Genomic DNA, 27,239 nt, shown 5'->3' with positions numbered 1-27,239 from the left:
AGTAGATGGAGCTCAAGAATACATATAATAGTTTTTGGTTGGATGAATCCTGCTGAGGACTTCACTAGTAGGAACATGGCTAGTAGGAAAACCAAACCTTTGCCAGATGACTTTGAAGTTTATATGTTTTAGTTATAAAAGATCAGATTTCTCAAAGGTATTTGGATGTCTTAAAGTGCAAATCAGGACCTAGAAAGAAGCTCATAAGCAGGTTTGGTGCCTGTTTCTTGTAGCTGCCAATCTTTTTTTATGTATGACAGATTTTCAGAGATTCATTCAAGCAGCATTGAAAACTAAATAGATGCAAGCTCTGTTTTCTCACTCTTCCTGTACAACAATTGCAGGGTATTTCTGACTTTGCCTCATGGAACTGTGGTAGAAAGGAGGAAGAATATATGCTGACCTCCCTCATGCTACACCTCTGCAATGCAAATAGGTGTAGTTACAGTTCCAGCTGGATCTATTGATTTATGATCAGAAGCTGCAGCAACAACAGCCTGCAAGAAGTGACGTTAAAAAAGAGAATATGAAAAAGCCAGTTCTGCTAAGAACTGACACAGAAATGGTAGGACATGAGCTGGGTGGTCGGACTTCATGTGCCTCTAGACAATTGAGTTAGGAACAGATAAAAGTGAGCAACATACTGACAGTATTGTCATCCACTTTTTCTCACCTATTGTACACTTTAAAAAGTGTTTAGCTGTAAACGGTTGGGCACTACCTGTATTTAGAGGCATCCCCCACAGAACTTTGTTAGACGAGTTGGGCCATGTCTGAAGGACTAAGTACTGAGGCTAAATTGTTTGTGTGGACAAGTTGTTTATCAGTAGTTGTACCTTTTTTCCAGACTGTTTCTCATGTTAGAAACAACAAATAACTAGCTACAGAGAAAAGTCTTATGTATTAAATGAAGAGCATTTAAATCTGAGGAGTTAAGCGCTTTGATTTTCTTTGATTTTTTTCTTTCCAATTTTATTCATGTTGTACTTTACTACAACCTTACAGGTGTCATTTTATAGCCCTTAGGCTGTGTGTAATTTGGACGTATCTGGCGTCATTAGTCCAGCAACAAGGAGCAGCGTGCTCTGGATTGGCTGTGTGCTGTATCAAATCAGGTTTGTGTTGTTGACCCTTGTTCAGTACACCATGCCTTTTTTCATTTACAGCTGACTTTCTGCCTGTGTTGCTTACTTTCATTTAGTGGAGAGAAACCTTACATGCATTTAACTGAATATTGTTAGGCTGATTTAAATGCTTAAATTATTTGTAGATATATTACCATGTAACAGTGGCGAGTCACCAAATTCCCTTGTCTAGTTTACTCTGAAATTTTTTCTCTGTAATATGAAATCACAGATCATAATTGTCTGTGTGAATTATAAGCGCTCCCATGAACATGAGTGGTATTTGGTTCAAAATAGATTCTTGTAGATCTGAAGACTGTTTTGGTAACTTCAGACTGCTTTTGAGTTTGAGTGCTTATATTTTTTATTAGTTTGAGTGCTTTACTTGAGCCACTTACAACTTTGAAGCCAATAGATGTTACTTGTTTATTTATTTGTTTTCTGATGAGAGAAAAAGAAACCACCACTCCCACCACCCCAAGAAATTATCCCAAGATTCTCCCTTGTTTAACTTGTACACTGAAGGTGGCCTATTAGGATTCTCCGGAATCAAGTTCATGCTATCCAATGTGAAAGCTTCAAATTCCTGTTTATGCAATGTGCTGTGGGTGGAGCTGGACACAGTTGAGATGCGTCAGGGGGATGGTCCCAATATGCAGTGCTGTGTACATGTAATTTAAACCTGGCCATGAAAACACTGTAAATAACTCTAGAGGCTTTGTAATAACACAGATGGGGTTGGCATAGACACCTTAATTTCTTTTCCTGATTGATTGTGTGTCAACACAGAATATATTGTCAAATGTCCTTAAACTTACGTGGCCTTGAGTTCTATGAACTTAGAAATCCTTTCTTAATAAATAATCCTTTCTTAATCCTTTCTTAGTTATCAAAACCACTGTAGCCAGCTATCTTTAGAAACAGATGAAGGGATTATCAGACATTTTAATATTCTTGGCAAGAACTGTTGAAAATGAAGTGAAGATGATGGTTGATCTGTTGATGCTGGAGAGAATTAGAGATACATCAATAGTTTGGCTTAGCAGCAAGAGTGTATTTGATGTTTCTAAGGTGCAAGAAACAGATGTTTTATTTCTCATGTGAAGAGTCTAAGAACCCAAATTCCCAGTAAGAAGTCACAGGACATGAGTGGTGTGTCAACACAGAATATATTGTCAAATGTCCTTAAACTTACGTGGCCTTGAGTTCTATGAACTTAGAAATCCTTTCTTAATAAATAATCCTTTCTTAATCCTTTCTTAGTTATCAAAACCACTGTAGCCAGCTATCTTTAGAAACAGATGAAGGGATTATCAGACATTTTAATATTCTTGGCAAGAACTGTTGAAAATGAAGTGAAGATGATGGTTGATCTGTTGATGCTGGAGAGAATTAGAGATACATCAATAGTTTGGCTTAGCAGCAAGAGTGTATTTGATGTTTCTAAGGTGCAAGAAACAGATGTTTTATTTCTCATGTGAAGAGTCTAAGAACCCAAATTCCCAGTAAGAAGTCACAGGACATGAGTGGAGATGTGGTAAAACCATCCTTTTTTTTTTTTCTCTGAGTCAATATTCACAAGCTATGTATAAAGTGTAATTTGGAGCAGCTCGATGGCTGTTGTCTATCATGCTGGCTGAAAACAGCTCCATGATACCCAGCAGTGCAGGAACTATTGTACTGTCACCCAGAGGTTTTTCATGTACTCTTTGAGATGTCTTGTAGTAGTTTGCATTTTCACACCACTGTATCACAGTGTCAAGCAATGGTTCTGGTTCTGGCTCTTAAGAATGTGTCACCCATTCATTGAACTACATGTGCAGAAGTCATTAAAGGTTTATTAAAAACAATTATCCCATTAGTTTTGTTTAAAAAATATTAGATTCACCATCTAAATAAAGCACTCTCTTCCCTGCCAGTTACATTGTTGATAAAAAGTGTCAGCAGCTGCTGTATGAAATTGTACAGTACTATTTTTTAAGGTTCCTTATTTCTGGCATTCTCACAGCATACATAATTTTTGAGTCTTTACTTATTCCATTTCAGACAGGAAATAAGGAGCTGGCAATTACCATTTGTAATATATGCCCTGCTGTTCATGTTGAGCTCTGGATGTAGCACTTAAACTTTTTTCACTGCTGCTTAGTAACAAGCCTTTTGAATGAAAAATAGACACGTCGACACTGAATATGTATTAGGCCAAATTTATATTCTAGATTAAGCTGTGCTATTCCCTATGAAGAAGGAAGGAGGTTGTGCAGTTCAGGCAGCCTGTGGAAGATATACCCGTTATGTTCCTTTGCTCTCAGTAGGGAAAAGACCAGAGGGAGGTTCTGTTGTAATGGTTTTGGGAAGATTATTCATATGCATAAAACTTGATTCTTTGCCTCCCTTGTGTATTTATTGCTTGTTTCAGGAGAAGAAACCATCTTCAGAATGTTATCATTCAAACTAGACTAGTAGAACTATACCAGTATGTATCTCTGGGTAAATAAGTCATACAAGAAGCTGCAAAATAAATATGTCTTTCCATAAAATATGAATGTATGCATAGAGTTATGGAGGCCAGGGAAAAATACGTCTGTTAGCTAGCAAGCCACAGTAATGGTGGGATTTGCAATCTAGAACTTGACAAAGTAGAAAAACACAAGTACAGAAAGGATGCTGGATCCTCTCTATTGTCACAAGTACCGTGTCATGCTACTGTGGGTACTTGACAGGAAGTCATAGTTGAGGCATCCATCTTTGGAGTTCTGCAGAGTATCTTTTCATCTTCTCTTCTCTGGCTTCTCTTGCTAAAACAATCTTGTGGAATTCCTCAAAGTCGAAAAAGAACCTAAAGTAAATTAAGATATGCTACAGCTTAGAGTAGAGAGGAAAGGAGGATACTTTCACATTCTTAGTATTTTATCTACTCATTTATTTTCTGGGAATGTCATAAACTGCTTGGAGAAGCATTTCCTTTCCCCAGCTCTAGCAGGACTCCACCTAAAAAGTAATGAATTTCAGCTTCTTTTCTGAAACAGTCTTTCATCTTTTTTATTGCCAGGGTAATCCCTTTTAAGTCCATTTAGTATTTTACTAACTTTATGAACATTCTGGGTTTGGTGCTTAGCTTGGTGCTAGATACCTGCAAACCTTAGGTGCTCAAACTGATTTATGTGCCAAGTCCCATTGCTTGATGCAGACACTGAGGGTACTTGACATTGTTCAGTCAATGTAGGAAGGAAGTACTCTATTATTAGGTATTGCAAGTAATATCTAAGGACATGGGTAAGCATTTACTATATGTGTCCTCCTATTATGGAGTTTATTTGTTGTTGATGAAAAAGAAAAATAGATTTTCCTTTTAAGCACTCCTTGGGGCTAGTTTATTCCTAATCTGAGGTCTGAGGTATTGGTGACTTCTGGAGTTTTTGGTATCATCCAGGTTATAGAGATCTCTTAAAAGTTTCTCTTTTTTTTAATGTGTTTTAGAGGCTTTATTGTACCCTCAATCCCAGGGCATTTTGTTTCATTTTGCCAAGTCTGTCACTTGGGCTGTTTTGGTCTTGTCTGTACCAGTTATAATTAGCCAAATTATTTGCCTTTTTTACCTGTGTTCTTGAGAGGGCATTAAGCTATGTAGGACATATTCCTTGATGCTTGGTTTACTGGTCAGCAAGCTGTGGACTATGCTGTCCAAGAGAACAGAATCACAGGAATAAATAAAACTACTGGGATTTATTCTGTTTTAGTGTTTATTTTTACTTCGTCTAATCAGAGGTGTTCTTGAATTCTGTCCTTTCTTGGAGTTTGCACAGTCTCATGGGACTATTACCAAGCTAAAGCTGTGCACTTGTACGTTTAAATACTAAAGGTATCTTGGTTGCACCACTAATACTGGCCATGCTGACAGTGTTGATTTTGTGCTTTTTTTTTCCAAGAGTGGTTGCCAGAAGCTTCTTAATTAAAAATAAACAGATTTATCATTTTCCTTGGTTACATAAGCTCTAAGGATGTAATTTTTATTTGAGTACAAAGAGTAACAGTTGGCAAACAGTAATCAACTGCTTTTCCTCTTCATTTTTGCTTTTTGTGTGTATATTGTTCATGATGCAGATAGAGACATTGCATGATTGAGCTGGAGCAACTGATTAGGCCTTTATCAGCACAGGAGACAGGTATTTTATCTCATCAAGAAGACAAGTTTGCCTTGAGCTGGTGGCTTAAATACATCTCTGAACCAGGGCATACCAAGATAGAGGAGATAGGATTTCACTGGTGAAAAAGATCACATGAGAATTCTGGCACTCTCTATATGGCATGCTGGAAGTAAGCATGCCAGCAGCCACTGAATTGATAGTATCAGCTTCAGTTGTGGAAAGTGTCCCTGACTCATATGAGAGCAGGAGAGTGTAGCAGCTTTGGCAGTCAGTGGTGATACTAAAAAGCTTTCTAAAGCTCTGAAAACTCTTAGTAGTGACTGTTTATCCTCAGTCTTGAGGACCCACAAGCAGCAGAACTTAAAATGCCAAAGGATTATAATGTTTTTCGAATGCTGATTGCGGCACTTTGCTGCTTTTATCATCGTAAGTCTATTGTCAGAGTCAAGGTAGGTGTCCTTTTTCAATAACAGTGTGCTAGTCAGTAGTGCTTTCAGTTTTTGTTCAGAAGTGTTTGTTTTTTATACACAGCTGGGTACAGTGTGCTTCTGTTCTCAATAATATGTTTAGAATACACCATTGTCTTAAGTTTAAACAACTTTCAGTTTTATTAGCCTGCTTTATTTTTAGGCATTAAGTTAAAAATGGCCTGGTTTGGGACTTGCTGAAGAGAATTCTAACAAAGTTTCAAGGTTTCAGAATTTAACTGATTTAACACCACTGGGTTCCCTAACTTTGTCACCTACTTACTGAAAGCATAAGCAACTTTTTTTTTTCTTTTTTTTTTTTTTTCTAGCACTTAAGATAATTTTGGACTTGTCCTTATATTTTAGATTTTTTTTTAGTCACTAAATGCACAAAATCATATACTCAAAGAATGGTTTGGTTTGGAAGAAACCTTTAAAGATCAGTGGGCCTGCCCCAGTGGGCAGGGACATATTTAACTTTATGCAGAAATGCAGTATATGCAAAGAAAAAGCGTTCTCAAACATTTCAAGACACTCTTACAGAGGTGTCTAAGTGACTTAGGAGTTGAACTGTAATCAGGTGGTGTATCTAAATGAGGATCTGTGAGCTATACCTGAGCTTTTAAATATTTTTACTTAATGTATTCTTTGAATAACACTGTGTCAACACTGTAGGTCACTGTGTATTGTGTATAGATTTTCTGAAGCACTTTTAGTGAGGAAGGATGTGAGGGTTGCTATTTTCTTTCAGACTTTGATGGAAGCACTTAAAAACTGCAAACGACTGCCCCCCTTTTCTCTCCTCCAGTGACTTAGCCTTTTAGCTGTCCATTTCTGAAAGTGAGGTGGGGGGCTCAGTCTTTTGAGCACACTGAAAAGGTGACTCTATAGACTGTAGTCTCATTCTCACTGGAACAAATGTCAGAAGTTATCATCAGAGTAGAGAGCTAAAGGTATTGCTTTATTACTGTTAATTTTCATTCCAATTACAAGCATAAGACTTAACTCTTTGGTTCTAAAACTTTGAAAATTACATTGTGTTTTATTGCTGGCTGTCTGAACAGTTATAAAACCGTTGTTCTTGACAATGCATGCCCTTTGTTTAACTTGGCATGAATTTCTAATACCTAAAATAACAGTGGTGTCGTCATGGCAACTTTCCATTTGGTCTAATCCATATAGTCTCTAGAGAAACTCAAACATTAATAGTGTTCGCTGTATGCAGGGTAAAAAATAAAACCTTTTATGTAGAAACAAATTATAGCTGGGCTCCTCCAAAATAAGGTTCTATTTAAAGAGATTTGCAGCATTTAAAATAGATTTCAATGCCTGTGTTCCAGCATGCAGAATTAGTATTAGTTGAATCTGATGAACTGCTATTTTCAGCAGTTCTGATGGTACAAAACTGGAGCACATTTGCTGAAGAGAAAGTGGCTGTAGGTTGTGGTCAGATCAAGTAAGGTCTGCACCTTGGGGTCAAATTATATATGTTCCATGAAATTCTAATAGGTTGTGATGAACCTATGTTGTTTTCTTACTTAATTTGTGAAAACATACCACTTAGAGGTAAATCCATTTTTGTAATTAGATGAGGTTAATTCTGAATTTTAATAGTAATTACAATTGTAATGAAATACCAAATTGATCCACAAATAGGCATGATGGAGTCTGCAGCTACTTTGAGAGATGTTTTACTGTACCATGGTAAATTAATTGTAATTACATTGTCTGATTTAATTGAAAACAGTTTGTGGCCCAGCTCAGAGGTGCCTCGTTGTGTCCCATCAAAGCACAGGAAACAGTATAGCAGTTGAGGATTGAGGTTTTGTTGTACTTAATCTTTAGCATGTGAAATTAGGATCTCAGTAGCAGATGTTTCGTTTGGTTTTCCATACATTAATAGAAAATATAATGATCAGTGCAGAAGATCTGAACTTGGATCAACTCATTCTTCAGTTATGATGTGTCAGCACTTTTTACAATCCCATTTAATATAGCTATTTATAGTTAAGGTCAGCTTTCTACATTTGAAGAAAATAAAGGGAAGCTTCTCAAGGCAAGTGGTTCCTGATTGTGGTTTTAAAAAAAAGTGAAGAAAGAATTTTAAATTGTGACCTACGCCACTTCCAAGCCAAAATATTATTTTTAAATTTTTAAGTGAGGAATTAAGACTGAATCCGTGATAAATGATGACTAAAAAAATGAAGAAGTCTGCATTAATAAAGTTATATTCACTACAACACAGGTTTTTTTTAGTTCTAGCTTGTATTGTCATGATCGGAGGGAAAGACCTTGAAGTTCAAAGTTTCATTCTTAATTCTCTGCTATGATTCACTCTCAGCTGAAGCTGCACAAAAGGGGAAAGCCACTCAATTAGTCAGGAGTGCCAAGTTTTAAAACTTGCAGCATGTTGTTCTAGCTCGTTACTGGGTCATGTACTAATGCTATGAATGTAGCATGTGTAAGAAGCCTTTTATAAGCAGCTACTTACTGCAAGTGCTATCTCTTATCTTGGATGAATTGCAAACACTTTTTATAGTTAGAAGATCTTAATTAATATTTCTTCAGTATGTGATGATCTAAATCTGTTTCACTGGCGTCCTTGGGCTTCATGTATCTAGTTTCAGCATGTATGTGGAGGCAGTTGGATTTGATAACATGAATTTACAAGTCATCACCACCCAGCATTGTAGGTCTGCCTTTTGGTTGTTAGATTTGTCATTGTTGGAAAATGCCAGATCAGAAAAGACTGGCTTATCAAAATTATGTGAAATTTCGTATAGCTCCTTGACCTTTGATTTTCTGTTGTCTTGGTGCTGAGTTTGAGTTTTGATGAGTTTTATACCATATAATTTTTTGAAATTTCCTATGGTATTTTTATACAGTTTATCAAACTTTCATAGCAGTAAATCCTCTATCATAAATATACAGATAGCACAGGCCTCCCTGGTGTCTTCTCCAGGCTGAACAATCCCAACTCTCTCAGCCTGTATTCATAAGAGAGGTGTTCCAGCACTCTAAGCATCTTTGTGGCCCTTCTCTGGACTTTCTCCAACAACTCCATGTCCTTCTTGTTTTGAGGGCTCCAGAATTGGACACACTACTCCAGGTGGGGTCTCCTAAGAGTGGAGTAGAGGGGCAGAATCATCTCCCTCGACCTGCTGGCCATGCTTCTTTTGATGCATGATTAGCTTTCTGGGCTGGCAGTGCACATTGCTGGCCCATGTTGAGCTTCTCATCAACCAACATTCACAAGTCCTTTTCCTCAGGGCTGTTCTCAGTCCATTTTGTGCCCAACCTGTATTTGTGCTTGGGATTGCCCCAGCTGTTGCAGGTATGAACTGGAGGAAGAATTGACTACCAGTAGGCAACAGAAATAAATGTGGCACTCTGTTTTGTTTACTACCAAACTAATATAGTAGTTCAATTAGCAGAATTTAAAGATGTTCCTATCTAATGTGGTGAATTCAGCTAGAAGAGTTGATCCAAGAGCACGATAGAGTGAATTTCTTTTGGAGACTGCCAAACACTCACATGACAGTGGCCCCCTCTTGGATGCACAAACAATGTAATATTGTGAAAAATCCCCATTAAAGGGTGTTCATATGTTTCCCTGTGTCACTTCAACTGTGTTTTGTTGCAGAATATACTGAAGTGTTTAATTTTTGTCCTAGATTTTAATTTTTTTTTATTTTTTTACCTTCCACATCACTAAATTTAAATGTAAATTTGGATTTCTTTCTGTCCTTGGATAGGAGCCAACAAAGTGTCTTAGACAAAGACATACATCGAGGACATGCTACCAAATGAAGATTTGTCATTATGATGTTAGTGAAAATTTACAGCATACTGTTATTGTCCATTAACTTTTGGATGCTGTTGGTAAATGAGGCTGAAGTACGTGTGTCATGTTGTGTGGAACAAGTCATCTTGTCTTTTCAAAGAAAGTCCATTGACATAGCTAATTATGCTGTCTTAGGTTTACACACTTCCTTATGTACAGACTACCAAGCTTGTGTAGGTTGTGCCTGGAGTGATTTTTGAGCCCTTACTTGTATTATGTGCAGTGTGTGCAGAGATTCTTGCAGGACCAGAGGCTTTAGGTGTTGTGTTGAAAGTAGAAAGGTATAGGCTGGTATGATTGCAGACAGTTCATCAGTCATACTTCTGCTTTAATGGATGTACATTGTATAAGAAATCAGTCTCAGCCGGCAAAAAACTGTCCAGGAAGACATGCTACTACTAACCTTGCTTACCTGTGCAGTTTTCCCCCTGTGTATCTTGAGATTTGTGCTAGCCACAGGAGTTCTACCACTAAGTTCAGAGTTGCACAGGGGTTATTTGAGCATGTTTGCTTCAACTCAGGAGATGTCTGACCTCTGGCAATCAGTATGCTTAGTGTGGTAGAATATGCTGGAGAGAATTTTTAACAAACCAGTAATCATGAATGTTAACAATCTAGTTGGTTTGGATTCCTTAAATATTTTTGTTGAGTTACTAGATGTAATTCAAGTGCAATACATGTCCCATTACTTTCATTCAAGCAGTGACAAATTCATTTAAACACCAGAAGAAATTCTAGGTTTCTCTGCTGTATTTGTAGTGCATTTCTATCTGTAATTTGGTCAGTCTTTTTTTCAAGATAATTTGTGTGAGTGCAATGGATGAAATTAGTCTGTACACAATGACCTATAGCTCTTTTTGTTGGCCAAGAATCTAACTTTCCTAGACAAATTCAGTTATTGTGTTTGTATGCTACAGTCTGTTCCATTTACAGTAGCTTTGCCTACCACTGAGATACAGGGAGATCCTTTTGGAATGATGATAACAATTTGTATAGTAATTTCATTTTTTAAAGATCTCTATTCAGTCAAAAGCATCTTTCAAAAACTTAAATACAGTTCCCTTCAGGTCAGCAAAACATACAGCTAGGAGTGTAAAAGATTTGTATGCTGTTACAACTAAACACTGTTGTTTAGACTGGAGGGGATACTTTAAACGTTCCTCAGCCACTTCCTCCAGTCAGAGGAAAGGTGCTCTGAATTTGTGTGTTCTCCACTCTACCATCAGCTTATGATAATGCTGTAATACTTGATATCCTTCTGTAAGATGTGGCAATTAAATGGTTAGCTTTTAATTCTAGAATCAATGTCAGTCAACTTCAAATGAGTATCCAGCCATTTGGGTTGGGAAATAAGGGTGGCAGCCATGTGTCACTGGTCCTTGAGCTGTTTTAGTTGGTAGGTCACAGAGGTTAGGAGTGGAGGTATTTAGCCTTACTTGGTTACATTTTGATACTCTTTTGCACTTGAGCCCTCACCACGCCTCTGCTATGACTTTTTCTACACACAGTAACTTAATCTCTTCACATTGTACATGGTTTTATGAAACGGCCCTTGCAGTAAAGGTTTTCTGTTGTGGCATGGTTGTTCCTGCACAATTGTTTTTTTTAAAGCTTGCGAGGAGTTGGTGAAAGACCTTGATTGTAAGAAGGCACAAGGGATTTACTTCTTGTTGAAAATGATTGTCCATTTTGTATGGATAAATAGCATCCTGTTATTGTTCACAGAAACACAACTGAGGTGAAAAGTGATTCTTTACCAGTTTTTTTTTTTTATCCATTGCATTCCTGTATAAGCTACTATACTCATTTTTCTTAAGTGAAGCCTTAGTTTTCTCTGAGAAAAGCAGAGAGAAGATAGAATTTATCTCAGAATTTCTTTGGGCTCCCAGCATGTATAAATAGTCTTGGCAGCAGGATGCCTCTTCTGGCATTATTCCACCAAAAATCTGCTGTCTAGTAATCTGTTGTAATTCAGTCTGCTTGAAATTGCAGGGAGGATTGCTGAAAGAAGTGCTAAATGTGTGCCACCTGCTCCCAGCGTTAGGTGCTGGGAGTATTCAACATGAAAAAGAAAATGCATAGAGAGCAGTGTTCTTGGAAATAACAGGATTGATGGGCAAGCATTCCCAGTTCTTTTCAAAATAATGCATGAGTTGCATATTTACAGCAATGTGTCAGTTAAGGGGAACCTGTGAGCTTTGGCTTATATGCAGAGCCAGGAAAAATTTCATAATGCATTGGGGGAGAACAGTTGCATTTTAGTCTGCGCTCCAGCTGGAGGCCCATCTCTCTCTGCTGCTCTCTTTCTTAAAATGTACTTTTTTTTTTTTTTTTTTTTTTTTTAAGAGAGGATATGCTCTGATTCTTTGATCAATGTAGAACATATTCCCTGCAGTGAACCTGTTTCTTTTGGGTATCTTAGGCTTTTGAAACTCCTCAGCAACTGTAAAGATGGGCTGGAGTCTCAAGCCCTTGGAGAATGTAAGGAAGTCCAGAGAACTTCCCTCCACTGAGTGCTTATGAGTGCATGTACAGCTCTTTAGAGAAGGTGCTGCACCTTACTTTGTTAGCTACACTGCATCCACTAGAAGGGTTGGTGAGCCAGAATGGTCCAATATGGAAGGCTGTACTCCGAGAAGAGTTGAAGTTTGAAATTTTCCAGAAAATCTTAAAGCAGTTGTGTAGTGGTGATGGAGATACCTCCAAGCACATCTCATGTTTTTTTCTGCTAAGGGGCAACAGCAGCTTTTTTTCCCTTAAGAAGGGGGAGTATCTTGGACATGAAGATTTATTGACTATTAAATAAGCACTCTAAGGTTGCAAATCTACTTTGGCAAACTTGTTTTTGGGTGAAACTATGTATGTCCTATGTATGAATACATTAGCCTGTCTTGATGCATTTGGAATTTTCTTAATTGGATGGATTCAAAAGGGAGGCAAAGAATCTGAACTTAAAATAGAATTTCAAACAGGAGGAAGAATATTGGAACAGGACATAGGGGTACAGGTCCATTTTGGGGGGTTCAGTTAGAATTCTTATTGAGAAGAGGAAGGAAGAGAAGTGACTTTGTAGGTGTGTCAATATTAGCTGGGTGTACAGACAGAACACTTTGCTCTGTTCTGTGCATGTGTAACAATCAGATGTTATCTCACTGAATGCACACAAATACAATGTAGAGAGCAAAGCCAAGCCAGCCTGGTAAACCAGCACCTGCATTCCAGTGGCTAGTGCTGATCATGTGATGGAAGTTATAACCCAGGTAAAATGTTAATCACTAAACTTGGCACGGTTGAAACTTTTAATCTTTTATTGCAGTTTTCTAGGGAGAGGCAAGTTATGAACAACAGCCCAGAAAAACTGAAGAAGGAGTTAGAGGAAGAACTGCAGCTGAGTAGTGAAGACTTGCGTAGCCATGCCTGGTACCATGGACGTATTCCTCGGCAGGTACGTGGTCTTTGCATTGCCAAATGTGCTTTGAGCTCTTATCAAAAGCAGAATTGCACTAAAGAACTATACAAATCTCTGATATCTGCATTAATTTAGTCAAAAGATAATGCTGTTTGTGTGAAAGCTATGGTATTTGTCACAGCTTGGCATAAAATGAGGCTGAGGAAGCATTCGGGGCAGACACTGGTGGAAAATATAGATATTTCTGGATTTGTGTGCAACTGAATAAAGGCAGAAATGAAATTGCTCAGACACACTGGCATTAATTTGACTCAGTATTCTTACCCAAAGTTAAAATGTTGGGTTTTGTTTTCTTTCTTGCATTTGGAGTTTGGGGGAGAGAAAAAATCCCACTGCACAATCGATGCAGTAACTTTGTTTTGATCCTTACAGTCGTAGTTAACGTTAAATCTGCCGTTGGATTGGAGCTTGGAGCTCCCCCTGCGGGCCTCGTCCCTGCGCGTACCCGGCTCTTCCCGGGGCTGCTCCTGCTAGCCCTCACTTGAGCAGGGGGAGCAGGCACAGCAGCCACACACACTGCACTTAAGATTAACTGTTAGATGGTGGTTTATCACATGAAAGGACTAACTAGTACTATGCACTATTCACAAAGAATAAAAAATGAAAGCTTCTGTCACTTCTGTAATAATTTGCAATATAATGTAGTATTTTGTAATAATGAAAGTAGTAATGGCTTTTGAACTTCAGTGGGACTGCCTTTTCAGATACCATATACTCTAAAATCCTGAGCCATTGCTTTCCCTTCGTCCCTTGTTTTCTGTTAGCAAACTAGAAGAAATAAATATGCAAAAGTGGGTCATACTTCTGGCTGCTGGGCATCTTCCAATAAGCCCATCCAGATCTCTGCAGTGGGATGAGCTCTAAATTTTAGAATTGGAGACATTGTTTTTATACCACGCTCCATGCTTTGATTTGTATTTCTGGCTTTGTTTGTCCTCACAGAGCAGCCAGACAGATTGCATGTTTAAGAATATTAAGTTATGATTTTTGATTACGTGTTTTCTAATTCTGAAATAATTTTTTGTAATTCTTTTTCCTGAAAGGTGGCAGAAGGCCTAGTTCAGAGAGATGGAGATTTTCTGATTAGGGATTCACTCTCCAGTCCTGGGAACTTTGTTCTTACCTGTCAGTGGAAAAATACTTCTCGGCATTTTAAAATCATCAGAACAGTTCTAAGACTCAATGAAGCCTACTGCCGTGTCCAGTATCAATTTGAACTTGACAGTTTCGACAGTATTCCTGGCTTAGTTAGATACTATGTTGGGAATCGCACACCAATATCAAAGCAGAGCGGAGCAATTATTTTTCAGCCTATCAACAGGACTGTGCCCCTCAGGTGCCTGGAAGAAATGTATGGTGTAACTACAGTCCGACAAAAAGAGCCAAGTATCCCTGAAGGGAAAACAGAAACTGCAAAAAGACTGAGTCTTGGTATATCCAGCATGCAGTCTCTGGAACAGAGCATACCCAGAGGAAATCTTTTGAGGTACCTGAATTTTACTGTCCTTATATGGAGGAAAATCAGCTCCCCCCTGTAGGAGATGTGAACTTTCACTTTGACTTTAGGTGGACGACTAGGAGTGAGGGTTTCCTGATTTTTAGCAAAGGATTTTTTAAGGCTTGATTTTTGGAACTTCCTGATGTTGTTAAGATGTTAAATACTTGGCCGTTGTGGGACTTGATCTTTAGAAAATTTAAGCTACATTAAAGAGGTAAAGTAAGTGGGGATGGATGAAGCAAGCCTGCACAGTCTTCACTCAGTGACCCAGGGCATGCCCCTGATATTTGCATTACAATAGTGACAAAATAGTGCTTCCTGAATGCTATTTGATTAGCCTAACAAAAGAAAGTAATGCTAGCAGACTGGCAAATACATACAATAATCAGATTCTGAAAATATCTTTAGAAAAACAAGATGCACATCTGCACTTAAAAAGGGACTAGTTGCCTAAAGATGGTGATGGCTTTGGCTCTGGTTCTCCATTTGCAAGTTGATGCATCCTGAGAGAAGGAAGGGATAATTCATTTGAAAGCCACAGAGAGCAAAGGTAGACTCTGGAAGCACAAGAGCAGTGCAACTTGTCCTTCAGGGACTTTAGCCAGTCTTGACTAGTATAAGACAAAAAATTAAAATATCTTACTGCTGCTCCAGAGAAGTCTTTCTTTCCATATTTGACTTCTGCAATAAAAATACCAAGTGTGGGATATTGATCCTAATTTCAGTGTCCAAATCAAGTGTTCCATAGATGTTTCAACATTCAAAGAAACACGCTCACAAATGCTAGTCACACATTATAGACGATTTCATTGATACCACAGAAGCACGAAGTACCTTTTATCCTTATAAACTGTCCAAGTGGAAAGCTAATAATCCTTGCTCTGGTTATGATATATTGTGGCAATTAGTTATGTATGTTAGGGGTGTTGGATATATTTATATGTTTATGTTTGCATTTTTATTTACCCTAGAAACAAAGAAAAAAGTGGTAGCCAGCCAGCTAGTTTGGACCATGTTCTGGAGAAAAGATTCCCTCTAAAGACTCATCAGTCAGAGAGCCATCTGCTAATAGGTAAGTTTTGTAATGAAATGTTTCACATTTAGAATATCTCTGTGCCCTTGTGGTCTGTTACACTTCAGACCAAAGTGAGACTGTTGAGTGTTCTGAGTACTGTACATACAGTTACATTTAATGGCCAATGTGAGCTGTGCTAGCTTAGTGCTTGCTCTAAAAGTTATTGGAACATGTTTTTGATTTACAATGCACCAGCTAGTTGAGTACCTTAGCACACAACTTAGTAGGCTTTCATGCATACAAAAAATTACAGCTAGAGTTGGCATTAATATCCTTTTTGACACTTTCATCACTTGTGCTTTACAAGAACTGATTTGTTTCACTCATGTAATTCTGACAGAAATCTGCTTTTTCACAGTGTAAATTATGAAGATGTGATAGTGTTCCTCACCAAGAGAAAAGCACTACCATTTCTTTTGTACTCAGTTCTGTCCTTCTCTCTCTTGTGTCTTTCTCTCCCCCCCATCCCTTTTGGTTTTCATTTCTTTCAGCACCTTTGCTACTGTCTGGTTCCATGGCCACTATCATTACCTTCTAGTCATAGATTGTGGCTTTTTCTTTCTCACTCTTCAGAAGTTTAGGCAATTAAGTTTCCAAACTAACATACTTTATAAAGAAACTTGCAATGATGCATCTGTTCCCATGTGGACAGATTCTAGTGTTTGACCTCCAAGACTGCTAGTTGTTTTGAATACAGTAGCTGTTAAAATCTATAGTGTCTATTGTGTAAAGACTTCTCAAGATAAAGATTATATTAAGTATTTGTGAAGTGAGACTGATTTGATAGAAAGGGTGTGCTCCTGTGTTTAATAGTGGGATGGACAGACATTCATAAAACAAGTTTCTGTCCATCTGTAATTGAATTGTCTTATTTCAATCCATGGCTGCAAAAACTTTTCTTTTGGTGCTATGTTATCCTGAAGAGTACTGCTGTGCATTTTGTCATGAGGTCCTCTGAGCAGGTTCTGGTGTCACACTGCTTGAGTCATGACAGGGTGTGATTTGCAAATTTTTTTGACTGCATGAATTTGGAGCCAGCTGGAATCAAGCAGTAAAGCCCTCAGGATGCAACTGGCTGCTGTGCTGTAAATACCAGCAAATACGCTAAGAACTGCAGACTGGGAATGTATGATCTAGGGTTCAGTTCTATATTGGATGTTGAGGTTTGAATATGCATTGAATACAGGATGAGGCATAAATACAGAGAAGTACATGGATGTGTTTCTCCAGCTCTTCCAATCAGATACTGTTTAGCAAAAAGGTATGTACTGCTGAAATTCTTTCCTTCCATACCTTGTTGCAGGTTCAGGCTTGACTTTGGGAAGCTTTCAAAGCTTTTTCATCTCAAACTTGTCATTCTCAGAAATTACTCATTTTTTTAAGTGGTGTGGGTGGAAGTTTCTGTTTTTATAACCTAGATCAGGTAACAAAAAAAATCTATTCCAAGCTATGGAAACTGTCCAGCTCTGACAGTATAGCCTATGTATGCAGCAGGGACTGGAATTATTGTCAGTGTTACCACAGAATAATACTATAGTGCAGCTGTTCTGTGTGTTTGGGATTTTGGGAGGATCAGCAAGTGAATGGAATTTGCTGGCTAGCTCATTCCTCAAAATATTATTTCATATACATTTTTGTCAACAAATAATTTGACATGATCTGACAATATTTTCCTCAGGAAATAGCATTAAGAGATGAACCCTGGAATAAGCATCCAAAATTGTACATTTTGGTCTTCTAAATTACTGCTTTCCCCTGCAGGTTCAAGACGCCCATCTCAGCTACCTGAAGCAGATGCAGACTCCTGTCCAAGCTCTCCTGCATATAGAACAGGCAGTGAACCTTCTCTGAGCCCCACAGTTGTTCAGAAAGTCATATTTGAGTCACAAGTAGGGGAGGCTCTTAGAGGATCAGACAGTCAGCTCTGTCCGAAGCCACCACCTAAACCCAGCAAAGCACCTCTGATGAAGCCCCGAGATTCTCCTTTGGCTTCCCGTAGTTCAGAAGGAAACTATTGTGAACTAAGTCCTGCCAGAGATCCTGAAGCAACAAAACAACATTTATGTCAGAAAAACAGCTATGTGGAACACCTGACAAGAAAGGAGAGGGGACCACACTCATTCAGGTATTCTGAAACAAACTATCTGATCCTGGAAGATGATTCTACAATGAGCTCTGCAGATCCTTTAGAAGCTTCAACTGAGGTGGCTGAAGAAGATAGCATCTTTTCTGCACCTGTATTTGAGACAGTGTCTAGTTTTAAACCAAATGATTTTGAATTCAAACTACTTCCTTCTGAAAACAAGCCACTGGAAACATCAATGTTAAAAAGAGTTAAGGAGCTTTTCACTAACAACAACCCAAAGTTTATTGCTCAGCATATTCTCAGAATGGACTGCAAGGTAAAAAAATTAGATTGAAATTTATTTTAAAATATTATTTTCTTATATTGTGCAAGTTTATAGACTTTTTAGAGAACTGATTTTAAAAGATTAATGGGTGGATTTGCTTGCAGGAATTTCAAGGGTTGTGGTTTTTTTTCCCCATTTGAAGAACAAGAACATTTAAACCCTTTGGACTAAATGTTTGCCACCATCCTTGGCTTTAGACTCCAATTCTCAGTGTGCCATGTATCTTTTTAATATCTGTGATTCAGCCTTTCTTTTGGACTAGAGGAAGAGCTATCTATGGAGTAAATCATTGTGGGAAGAACTTGAGACAGGAAATACCTAGTTCACCTGTAAGAGCAAATGGTAGACACACATTACCTGGGTGCCATACTGCTGGTTGTAATAGGAGATGTTTGGTGGAACTTCTAATATTAGCTGCTCTTTTAGTCTTTGGGTGACTCTCTGTGGATACATGGTGTCTGAAAACAGCCATCAGGACTTTTGCATTTCTCTCCTATGAGAGAGCTGTATTGCTAATGGAGTTGTTTAGAAAGATGTAAAAACAGAATTATTTTTCAAAATGTAGACTGAGATGAGGTACTGGATCAGAAATACAGAAAGACAGGAAAAGTCATGGGATGATTGTGTAACAAAAGACATGCAATTGCAGTTGAATCTGCACCACTTTGCTGGGATGACTGAGTGCTCTACATGCCATAGAGCAGCTACAGGAACCAGGTGTCATGGGCTTTGTTGGGGTTTGGTTGGTGTTTTTTTTTAAGTGCAGCTTGAGAAGCAACACACATGGCTACTTACTGGGCAACTTGGTGGTAGACAAGAAAGGAAGTGGGAATGGTGGTGCTCCTGAAGAAACATGTCTGTAGCACTCTCCAGGTGCTGCTGCACTAATACACACCATAGGTCTGGGAAGTGGGCAATTCACTGGAGCAGCAGTGGGATGAGCGTGTATGAGTGCCTGCCAGCTGCTGGGTTGCTGCCAACAGCAAACAAAGCTTCTCTCCTCAGCAGCAGTGTTGGCTGCTGCTAAGTGAAGCTTCATGCAGACATGGTAACTCAGAGACACTCGACTCTAGTACTGCTTGGTCTTTTCAGAAGTGATAGATTTTGACTTCTTTACTGTGGCTCCAAGAGTAGCAACAGCGTTGTCTAACATTTTAGTTCCAAAATTCACCTCTTTCATGCTAGTAGCAGTGAACAGAAGGTTTTTTAATGTATTGTTAAAGAGTATGTTGTTTGAAGGCATAGGATATGCATGCCTTAGAGAAGTACTAAGGGGTTTTCTATATTATATTAAATTAGCTCATTATTAGTCTCCTTACTTTAAATCCTATACGTTTTGGAATGAGGCCAAGGAAACTGGCCTGCTGGAAGTGTGGGAATCTGTACAATTAATTGAGTCACTGAAGTGTTTTGCAGAAACAAATTTTTGGACTTAGGAGCAGGAATAGTAACTAGCTGGGACAGGTAGAGAAGTCTGTTTTATCTTCATCTTGCAGTGCTGGGAGCCAGCGACTGTCAACGACTGTGTCTAACTCTTTGCATACTACTGCACTGATAAGAACTGCATGATACAATGAGATTGGCACATGCACTGGGCCAGAGTAAATGCTTTGTAGTGAGATCTCTGATAAGGCTGAAATTCATAGGTGTTCTTGTGGCATCAAGTAGCTCTGCCTTTTAAATAATGACATTTCTAATCATGAAAGAAGTACCCATATGGTAAGTGATTGCGTCAATATCTGCCACTTGCATGGCTGAGAGGGCTTTTTGTGATTAGGGAGTAGCAATCAGTGTGTCTCCAGGGGCTTTGTGTCACTCCTGCATGTGTCTCTAGAAGTGAAACAGGTTTCTCTAGTGTTGGATTTTGTACCAGTGAAGCTTGTTGTGTGGCCTAGATTGCTTTCATCTTTTCGTAACCAAGCAAGCCTGCTGATGGGTGTATCAGAAAATAGCAAGCAGATTGGTTTGTAAATATGTCAACATGCAGGCCTTAAACCAGCAGATAATCTCACATTATCATATTACTGTGTTTTGCTTGTAATTAGCATGTATGTTTTAGTGGTATAACCTGAAGCTAATACAGGATGTTTAAAAAGCAAAGACCAGTGGGTGAGGGCATCAGCTTTCACATACCAACTTCATTAACCACTCAACATGAAGTGCCCTCCTTTAAAGCCCTTTTACCAATTAATCTTCATGAGGACCCTGTAGTGTAATCCAAAAACATTCTGGGCAGTTGCCTTTTTAGAAATGAAGTAGGCAAAGTAAATGTGTACATCTGTAAGGCTAAAGAGCAGTGCCAGACTGACAAGGCTTTGGCCAAAAAAGCACTCCCTTTCCTGGAGCTTGTATATGAATCTCCTTCTGGAAGTGGAGAACAGAACTTTGATAAAGCATTTTGGTCACACCTTTTCCATATTTTCTGATGGCTGACTCATGCAAAAAAATATCAGTCTTCTTGTGTAAGACACTGCATGTGCATAAGTTAAGGTTTTGTTACTGTATTCTCATGTTGCACACTGTGCATAAGCTCTGTGTGCCCTGTACTAATCTGGAGGACTTCTATGTGGCTAGGCTTTTTTTTTTTTAAGTTAGTTTCAAAACTCACACAAATTTTGGTACTTCACAGGTGGCGAGGATATTAGACGTTTCTGAAGAGATGAGGAGGATGATGGGAGTGAACTCTGGTCTTGAACTGATCACCTTGCCTTACGGACATCAATTGCGCCTTGACCTAATTGAAAGGTAAACATTCCTGTTGCTTATTTCCTTGGTAGATAGCCAGAAGATGAGATCATTGCTACACTAGTCTCTACATTTCCTCAAAAAATACTCTCTTGCATGTTTTCTGAATTAATGTGTACAGAAGATAATTTTCTGAGATGGCACGTAACTTATTTTTGCATAGGAAATATTCCTTAAGGTCATGGGGCAAATCCATGAATGTCATATACAAAAAGGGGAACTGAGTTGAAAGCAGGGCCCTTAGAGCTGTTGAACACTTCCAGCTCTCCTTTACAAGCCCTGGTAAACTAAAAGTTCAGAGGACCTGTAATCTAGCTGAGCATAAAGTGAGAATAAAGATAGTAGCCTAGAGGACCTTGTAAAGTTAAAAAAACACCTTATCAGCAAAGCTTTCTGTAAAACCTATGCACAAGTTAAGGGGAACAGTTAGGGCCTTTGGTCCTTGATCTGGCTTTTTGGCTTCTCTGATTCAGATTTCAGTAGTTTGGTTGGGGAAATTTAGGTGGAAGGTCCCAGGACAAAGAGAATTTGGGCAATTTTCCACTAAGTATTCATTCATTCACTGCTTGAGAAGAATTTCTTATAGTAGTAATATCTTAGGAATATATATGAAAACAAATTTAAAGCCAATGTATATATATATTCCATATAATGACATTACTGTTCTTGATAGAAAGATGCTGGTGAAGGCTAAGTTTGCTGAGCACACCAAGATACTGAAGTGTACCTTTGAATTTGTCTTCTCTGAACACATGTACAGCACAATGTATTATGTAATAATTTGTAACCAGTTGTACAAATTGTTTCACTTACAGGCACAATACCATGGCTATAGGAATAGCTGTGGATATCTTGGGCTGCACAGGAAATCTGGAAGACAGAGCAGCAACATTGAATAGGATCATCCAAGTTGCAGTGGAGCTGAAGGACTCACTGGGGGATTTGTATGCATTTTCTGCCATTATGAAAGCACTGGAAATGCCACAGGTAAAAGTCTGTTTCTCTACGTTCCAAAACATGGGATTTTTTAATGGTTTATTTATTTATTTTGTGCAATTTCTTCAAGACTAGAGAGATCATCAGAACAGAAACTTCATCAGTAGCAGTGTACTTCTGTGAATTGCTGTGGAGTCAGTAATGGGTATATTCTGTATTTTGTGTGAACAGGTCTCTAGGCTAGAACAAACCTGGACCTCTCTAAGACATCATTATACCCAGACTGCCATTATGTATGAAAAACAGCTGAAGCCATTTAGCAAAGCTTTGCATGAAGGACGAGATGAGTGGAATAGTGAGTATGAGCAACACTGGTTTCTATTTAGCCTTTTAACTTTCCTGCTCCTGATTTCCTGTAGGAAGATGAGGCAGCTGCTCTTTCAATAGCTGTGCATCCTATGCTAAAGTGACTATGTGATCTTGTAGAATGCAGTACAAGACAACAAAATAGAAGGAAAAGGTCTGCCAGCCAAACATGAGTATGTGCTTGTGTGCATGTACCCATGCAGAATACAATGTTCTGCCCAAACCCACACTCCCTCTTTGTGGAGCAGAAACTGAAACATTCTGCATTATCCTGCCTCAAAGACAGGAAAAAAAACCTCTTTCTTTCTCAGAGGAGAGCTATTTCTGGTAGATCTTGCTTTTTATTTGCTTTGCCTATTGGGTCAGAGGATGAATCCTCGAATACAAAGAATGAATGGGCTAGGCTGGCAATTCCTCTGATCTCATCAGGTGTTCATGCATCTTATTCTTTGCAGCTCTAGTCTCCAAAGGGTTGCAAAGCAGGAAATGACATTTCTCTAAGAGAACAGATAAAGAAGAAAAATTGTCTAGCCTCAGAGAAACTATTGGAATGACCCAAATTTAAAATGTGTTTAAAATCTTTGTGCTATCATCTAGTAATTCAGCAGAGCCTTTTTCTGTAGTAAATACAAGTTTTCAACACAAATTTGTCCTTGGCTTCTCCCCCAGCCAGTTCACTTGAAACTGGTGAGACAAGTGTATCTGAGGTAAGGTGGTCATTTGAAAGATGAAAGACAAACAGTAGTTTCCAGCTTTGACAAGAACACTGCTACTGTTACCCTGCCTTCTTCAATTAGCAGCTTTTAGAATGTCTGATTTAATAATTCCTTTGTTACTCTCTATCCTAGAGACCATCAGAGCTCCACAGAACATAACAGTGCCACTGCTTATGCCTCTCATTACCTTGATGGAGCGACAGGCTGTTGTCTTTGAAGGCTTGGACCTGTGGGAAAGCAGTGACCAAAGCTGCGAAATAATGCTCAGGCACTTGGCCATGGCTCGTCAGATAGCACAGAAGGCAGAAACGTACAGCCTGACTGCAGAACGGATGCTGGAAGGTAGGGAGCACTGGCAGAAGAAACTGCTGCACATTAACAGTATGTTTGGGTTATGTTTGAAGAATAAGGTTTCCACTTAAATGCTACTACAAGTCAGTGCAATGAATTCTTCTCTTTCCTGGGAGCTGAGATAGTAGCCAATGTCTTGCAGTAAACTTGGTCTGAGGACAGCATCAGTATTGTTTAAAAGCAGACAGTAAATTTTTCATCACTACAGTTTTTCAGTAAGCAACAGAGCATACATTTTTGCTAAGCAAGGCTTTCATGACTTAATATACTGACCCTTCTAGCAACTGAACAGAAGCACAGTAATGGCTGAGGATAACTTCCTGTTTTGGTACAATTTATAATTCCTAGCCTGATTTTTGCAAACAAACCACCACCCATCATAGTAAGATTCTTTACAGCAGCACAAGATGCAATACTGAGATCCTGTCCACTTGCAGCCAGAAAGCAGCAAAAATATTAATAATGTGACTTGATATTTAAACTTGTAGTGAAAAAGTTAAAGGAGGGGAGCAAAATAAGTACTTCTGCAGGCAGCAAGTATACATCAGTAATTATATTTCAGGTCAGGCTACTAGGCTATCAGAACTGAGCAAAGGATAGCCTGTCCCAGCATCCCCAGAGCTATCTGTGTGGTAAGAGTGTCTCAGATGGATTGGATTTTCACTGTTTACTAGCTTATTAAAAATCATTGTACAAGAGGAACCCAGGACACTAAAGCTTATCTTATACAGGGAATAGTTTCAAAGCCATTTCTTCTGAATAAAAAACTTGCCTGACAGTGATATTGTGGGATTCTTTTTCCTTACTAGGTTTCCAGCCAGATGAAGAGATGAGCGAAATCTTCAGGACAGAATTTCAAATGAGATTGCTCTGGGGCAGCAAAGGAGCGCAAGTTAATCAAAGTGAAAGATACGAGAAATTCAGTCAGATTTTAACTGCACTTTCCCGAAAACTGGAACCTCCTCCAGTGAAACAGGTGGAACAATTAAGTATATAAGACATTATAAAAACTAAATTATATACTTAAAATAACCTTAGCTCTCTTTTGGCAACTTGATACTGCACACACTTGTTGCATTTCACAAGATGTTTAGAACTTTTAACTGCACAATGCACACTTGTTTTAAAACTACTGATTTCTAAAGTTATTTATTTACTGTGTCATCAAGTGATTTAATGATCCCTTTGAACAGTTACATTATCCCTGTAAGATAGTCTTACAGCTGTCTATATTTCCTCAGAGTTGCAACATTTTGATAATGCCTAGGGGCACTGGTATCTTAATATTACAGTGAAGCAAATAGTGTAAATAAAATGATGGATTAAGTGACATTGCAGAAAATTTGCTGTATAATATTACTTCAATGAATATAAAACAATGTACATAGAATTTTAAATTAAAGTGTATCCTTATGCAAAATAATTTGCAGACTGCAGGAATACTGCAGGTTGCAGAAATAATCCTTGTCCTGTGACCACCACAGAAGGCTCAAGTATCACTGCACCTATGAAGGCAGAGAATCAGCTGTGTGTGTGTTGGGACAACTTCCGGGGTTTTTTTAAGACAGCATCTGCAGTCCTTTGGTTTTTACTGGAGCCTGCACAACAGCTACGCTGCCAGGAATGAAAGATGACATGGCAAGAACAAACAATCCAGATAATTAAAATGCTTTCAGATATGACTAAATGTGGGTGTATGTATAGGCTGAACTTGCTTCGTTTGCTGAGGTGAATCACTTTGGTAAGTAGTCAGTTTTGGTTTTTCCTTTGGGTGAAGGCAAAGTATAAGCTGTTAGCACTTTTCATAGGAAATCAACACACGTGGTGTTATATATACTTTCTCACATACAGAATTGGTTTATAGGCATTATCCTCAGAAGTTAACTATTTAAGCAAGAACTGTGGTTAGAGCTGCACGTGCTTATTGTCAGCAAGACTGTTTCTAGCGTGAGATGTTACTTACAGCATTTAAAAGTATTTCAAGTAGGCTAACAACAAAATCAACACCAAAATGGTATTACCTGTTCCCCCATCTACAATCACAGCAGAGGTTCTACCACCATAACAAGAGGTTACAGACCTCATCCTGCAAGTCTCCCTGTCAGTCTTAACAGAAGACAAACAAGGAAGCTAATTACTTAGACCATGAAAAGATTTTTTTTTTTATTCCATGAAAATATTCTCAACAGAGAACACTATTTTTAAACAAAGCATTTAACATTTAGGAAATCAACATGTGCACAAAAAGGATTAAAAATTACTGGAAAATGTAAGATTCTTTAAGACAACTCACGTTCAGGATTTTAGAATACGTGATTTATAACTAGCTGTGCAAGTACAAATGTTTTTTTCCTATGTTTAATAACCCTCATACAAGTTGCACTATCCCTCACAAAAACAACCTGCCTCCAAAGGAAGCAAATCCTGGTTTTAGAAAAACAAACAGTAGTGTGAAAAGAACATTTAGTCCTTTACTGGGAAGTGTTATAACTGACCTGCAAGGCTGTTAGCCAGGCAAACCCCGGGCCCTGATGCAGAAAATACAGATCACATTTCCTCCTTTTCTCTAACTTAAAATAAAAAAGCACTAGATTTAAAAACAAACAAAAAACAACCACCCAACAACCCCCCAAAAAAACCCCAAACCCAAACAAACTACCTAAGTAGTTTTGTCAGTATTGAGTAATGTCACATTATTATATAAATAACCCTGTATACAAGCTCCAAAAATCTAAATTTAGAGTTTAATAGACCCCATAATACACGAGATCAAGCTGTGTAATAGTGGTATACATAACAAAGGGAATAAATCTCTATGCAAGTCACTCCAATTCAGTTTTACTGGTAGTACAGTTCCTACTAACACTGAAATTTAAAAAGAATCCAGCACTGCTGTATCCAAATATTGCTTCAGACCCCAGAAAATACAGGATGTTTTGATTATTCATTTCCTGAAACAGCAGTTGGCTGGGTTGACAAGCTTGCTTTGATACAAGTATCCCTCCCCCCCAACATCTCTAGTCTAATTCTTATCACCCTAATAAACCAGATATGATGTATTTAATAAGAGGACCACAAATGGGAGGCAAGACAACATAAGCAATAGGAGCACTGCAGACAACTATATTTACACGTATAAACATATCCAAATCTCAATTGTTTACAAGTAAAAGTGCACATAATCATTACGAAGTATCACTCAAAATTTCAGCTGGTCCATACAATGAAGCTTCACCTGGAAATGGGCTAGCACTGCAGTAATTAAAATTAGAACCTCATAGTGAAAAACTAAAAGACAGTTTCCATAAAAATATTTAAAAAAATAAAGTCAAATGGAGAAACATTTCAATGTATAAAATTCATGATGCACCATGTATCCAGTAAAGTAGAGCTCTAGAAAACACCTACCGTGGCTACCTCAGCAGCTGCAGCACTGTGAAAAGAGCTGAGACACAAAGCCCTTTGCGGGATACTGTAAGTGGTAGTGTTGGCAACAACAAACAGATTCAGGCACTCTAGTTTAAGGCAGAATTTGAATGGCAAGTGGTTGACTTCTGAAAACAGTCTTTAGCTTGCAGCGGTGAATCTGGTGGTGTTCTGGGTTTTCAGTGCTCACAACAGGTTACTGAAGTGCTGAAGATGGACCACAGTTCTAGGAGCTTCTCTTGATTGCATTGTAGGCTAGAGCTGAGATGTATGATTTCCCCAAATCAACACAAACACGTTACGGTCTCTTTTCAGTTAGGCCAAAAACTGGAATGTAATGATGGTTGCAGTGGTATAGTTATAGCAGCATACATGGATACTGGGATGAAACTCTAGTGCTGAAGATACTTAAACAAAATGGTTTGTTACAAAATAAGACAAGCAATGATGAAAAAGTGTTATGCAGACATGCCTGACTGTCCTAGGCATGCAGGAGGAGGTTAACGGCGAGCATGGAGGTGGCACAGGCAGACTGATAACTGAGAGATGATTCTAAATGACTGCCAATTAAAATGAGTTGGAAAAGAGCACAACTGAGATAATTAAAACGTAGCACAAGCTAAAATATAGTTTGTGCCTCTGGGATGATGATAAAAAGCAATTTTA

At 38.4% G+C, this 27,239-nt stretch overlaps 1 protein-coding gene across 2 annotated transcripts; it reads left to right on the top strand.

The window, feature by feature from the left end:
• Positions 1–5,626: 5,626 nt before the first annotated feature.
• Positions 5,627–24,334, top strand: BCAR3 (breast cancer anti-estrogen resistance 3). 2 transcript variants are annotated; one of them, XM_010006632.1, is made up of 11 exons: positions 5,627–5,718; positions 12,897–13,025; positions 14,093–14,535; positions 15,519–15,619; positions 17,384–18,024; positions 20,663–20,778; positions 21,594–21,765; positions 21,946–22,061; positions 22,255–22,263; positions 22,939–23,138; positions 23,957–24,334. In XM_010006632.1, the coding sequence occupies exons 1-11, from the start codon at positions 5,635–5,637 to the stop codon at positions 24,142–24,144; spliced, it is 2,199 nt and encodes a 732-aa protein (XP_010004934.1). In that variant the 5' UTR covers positions 5,627–5,634; the 3' UTR covers positions 24,145–24,334. The 2 variants fall into 2 exon arrangements, with proteins under 2 accessions (XP_010004934.1, XP_010004933.1); XM_010006631.1 differs by lacking the exon at positions 22,255–22,263 and having other exon boundaries at positions 21,946–22,069; positions 22,929–23,138.
• Positions 24,335–27,239: the final 2,905 nt, after the last annotated feature.

This window comes from Chaetura pelagica, unplaced genomic scaffold, assembly GCF_000747805.2.
Source record: "Chaetura pelagica isolate M959 unplaced genomic scaffold, ChaPel_1.0 scaffold69, whole genome shotgun sequence".
In the NCBI taxonomy this organism is placed as follows: domain Eukaryota; kingdom Metazoa; phylum Chordata; class Aves; order Apodiformes; family Apodidae; genus Chaetura; species Chaetura pelagica.
The sequence above is the reverse complement of the archived record's forward strand: the minus strand, read 5'-3'. Positions and strand labels throughout refer to the sequence as shown.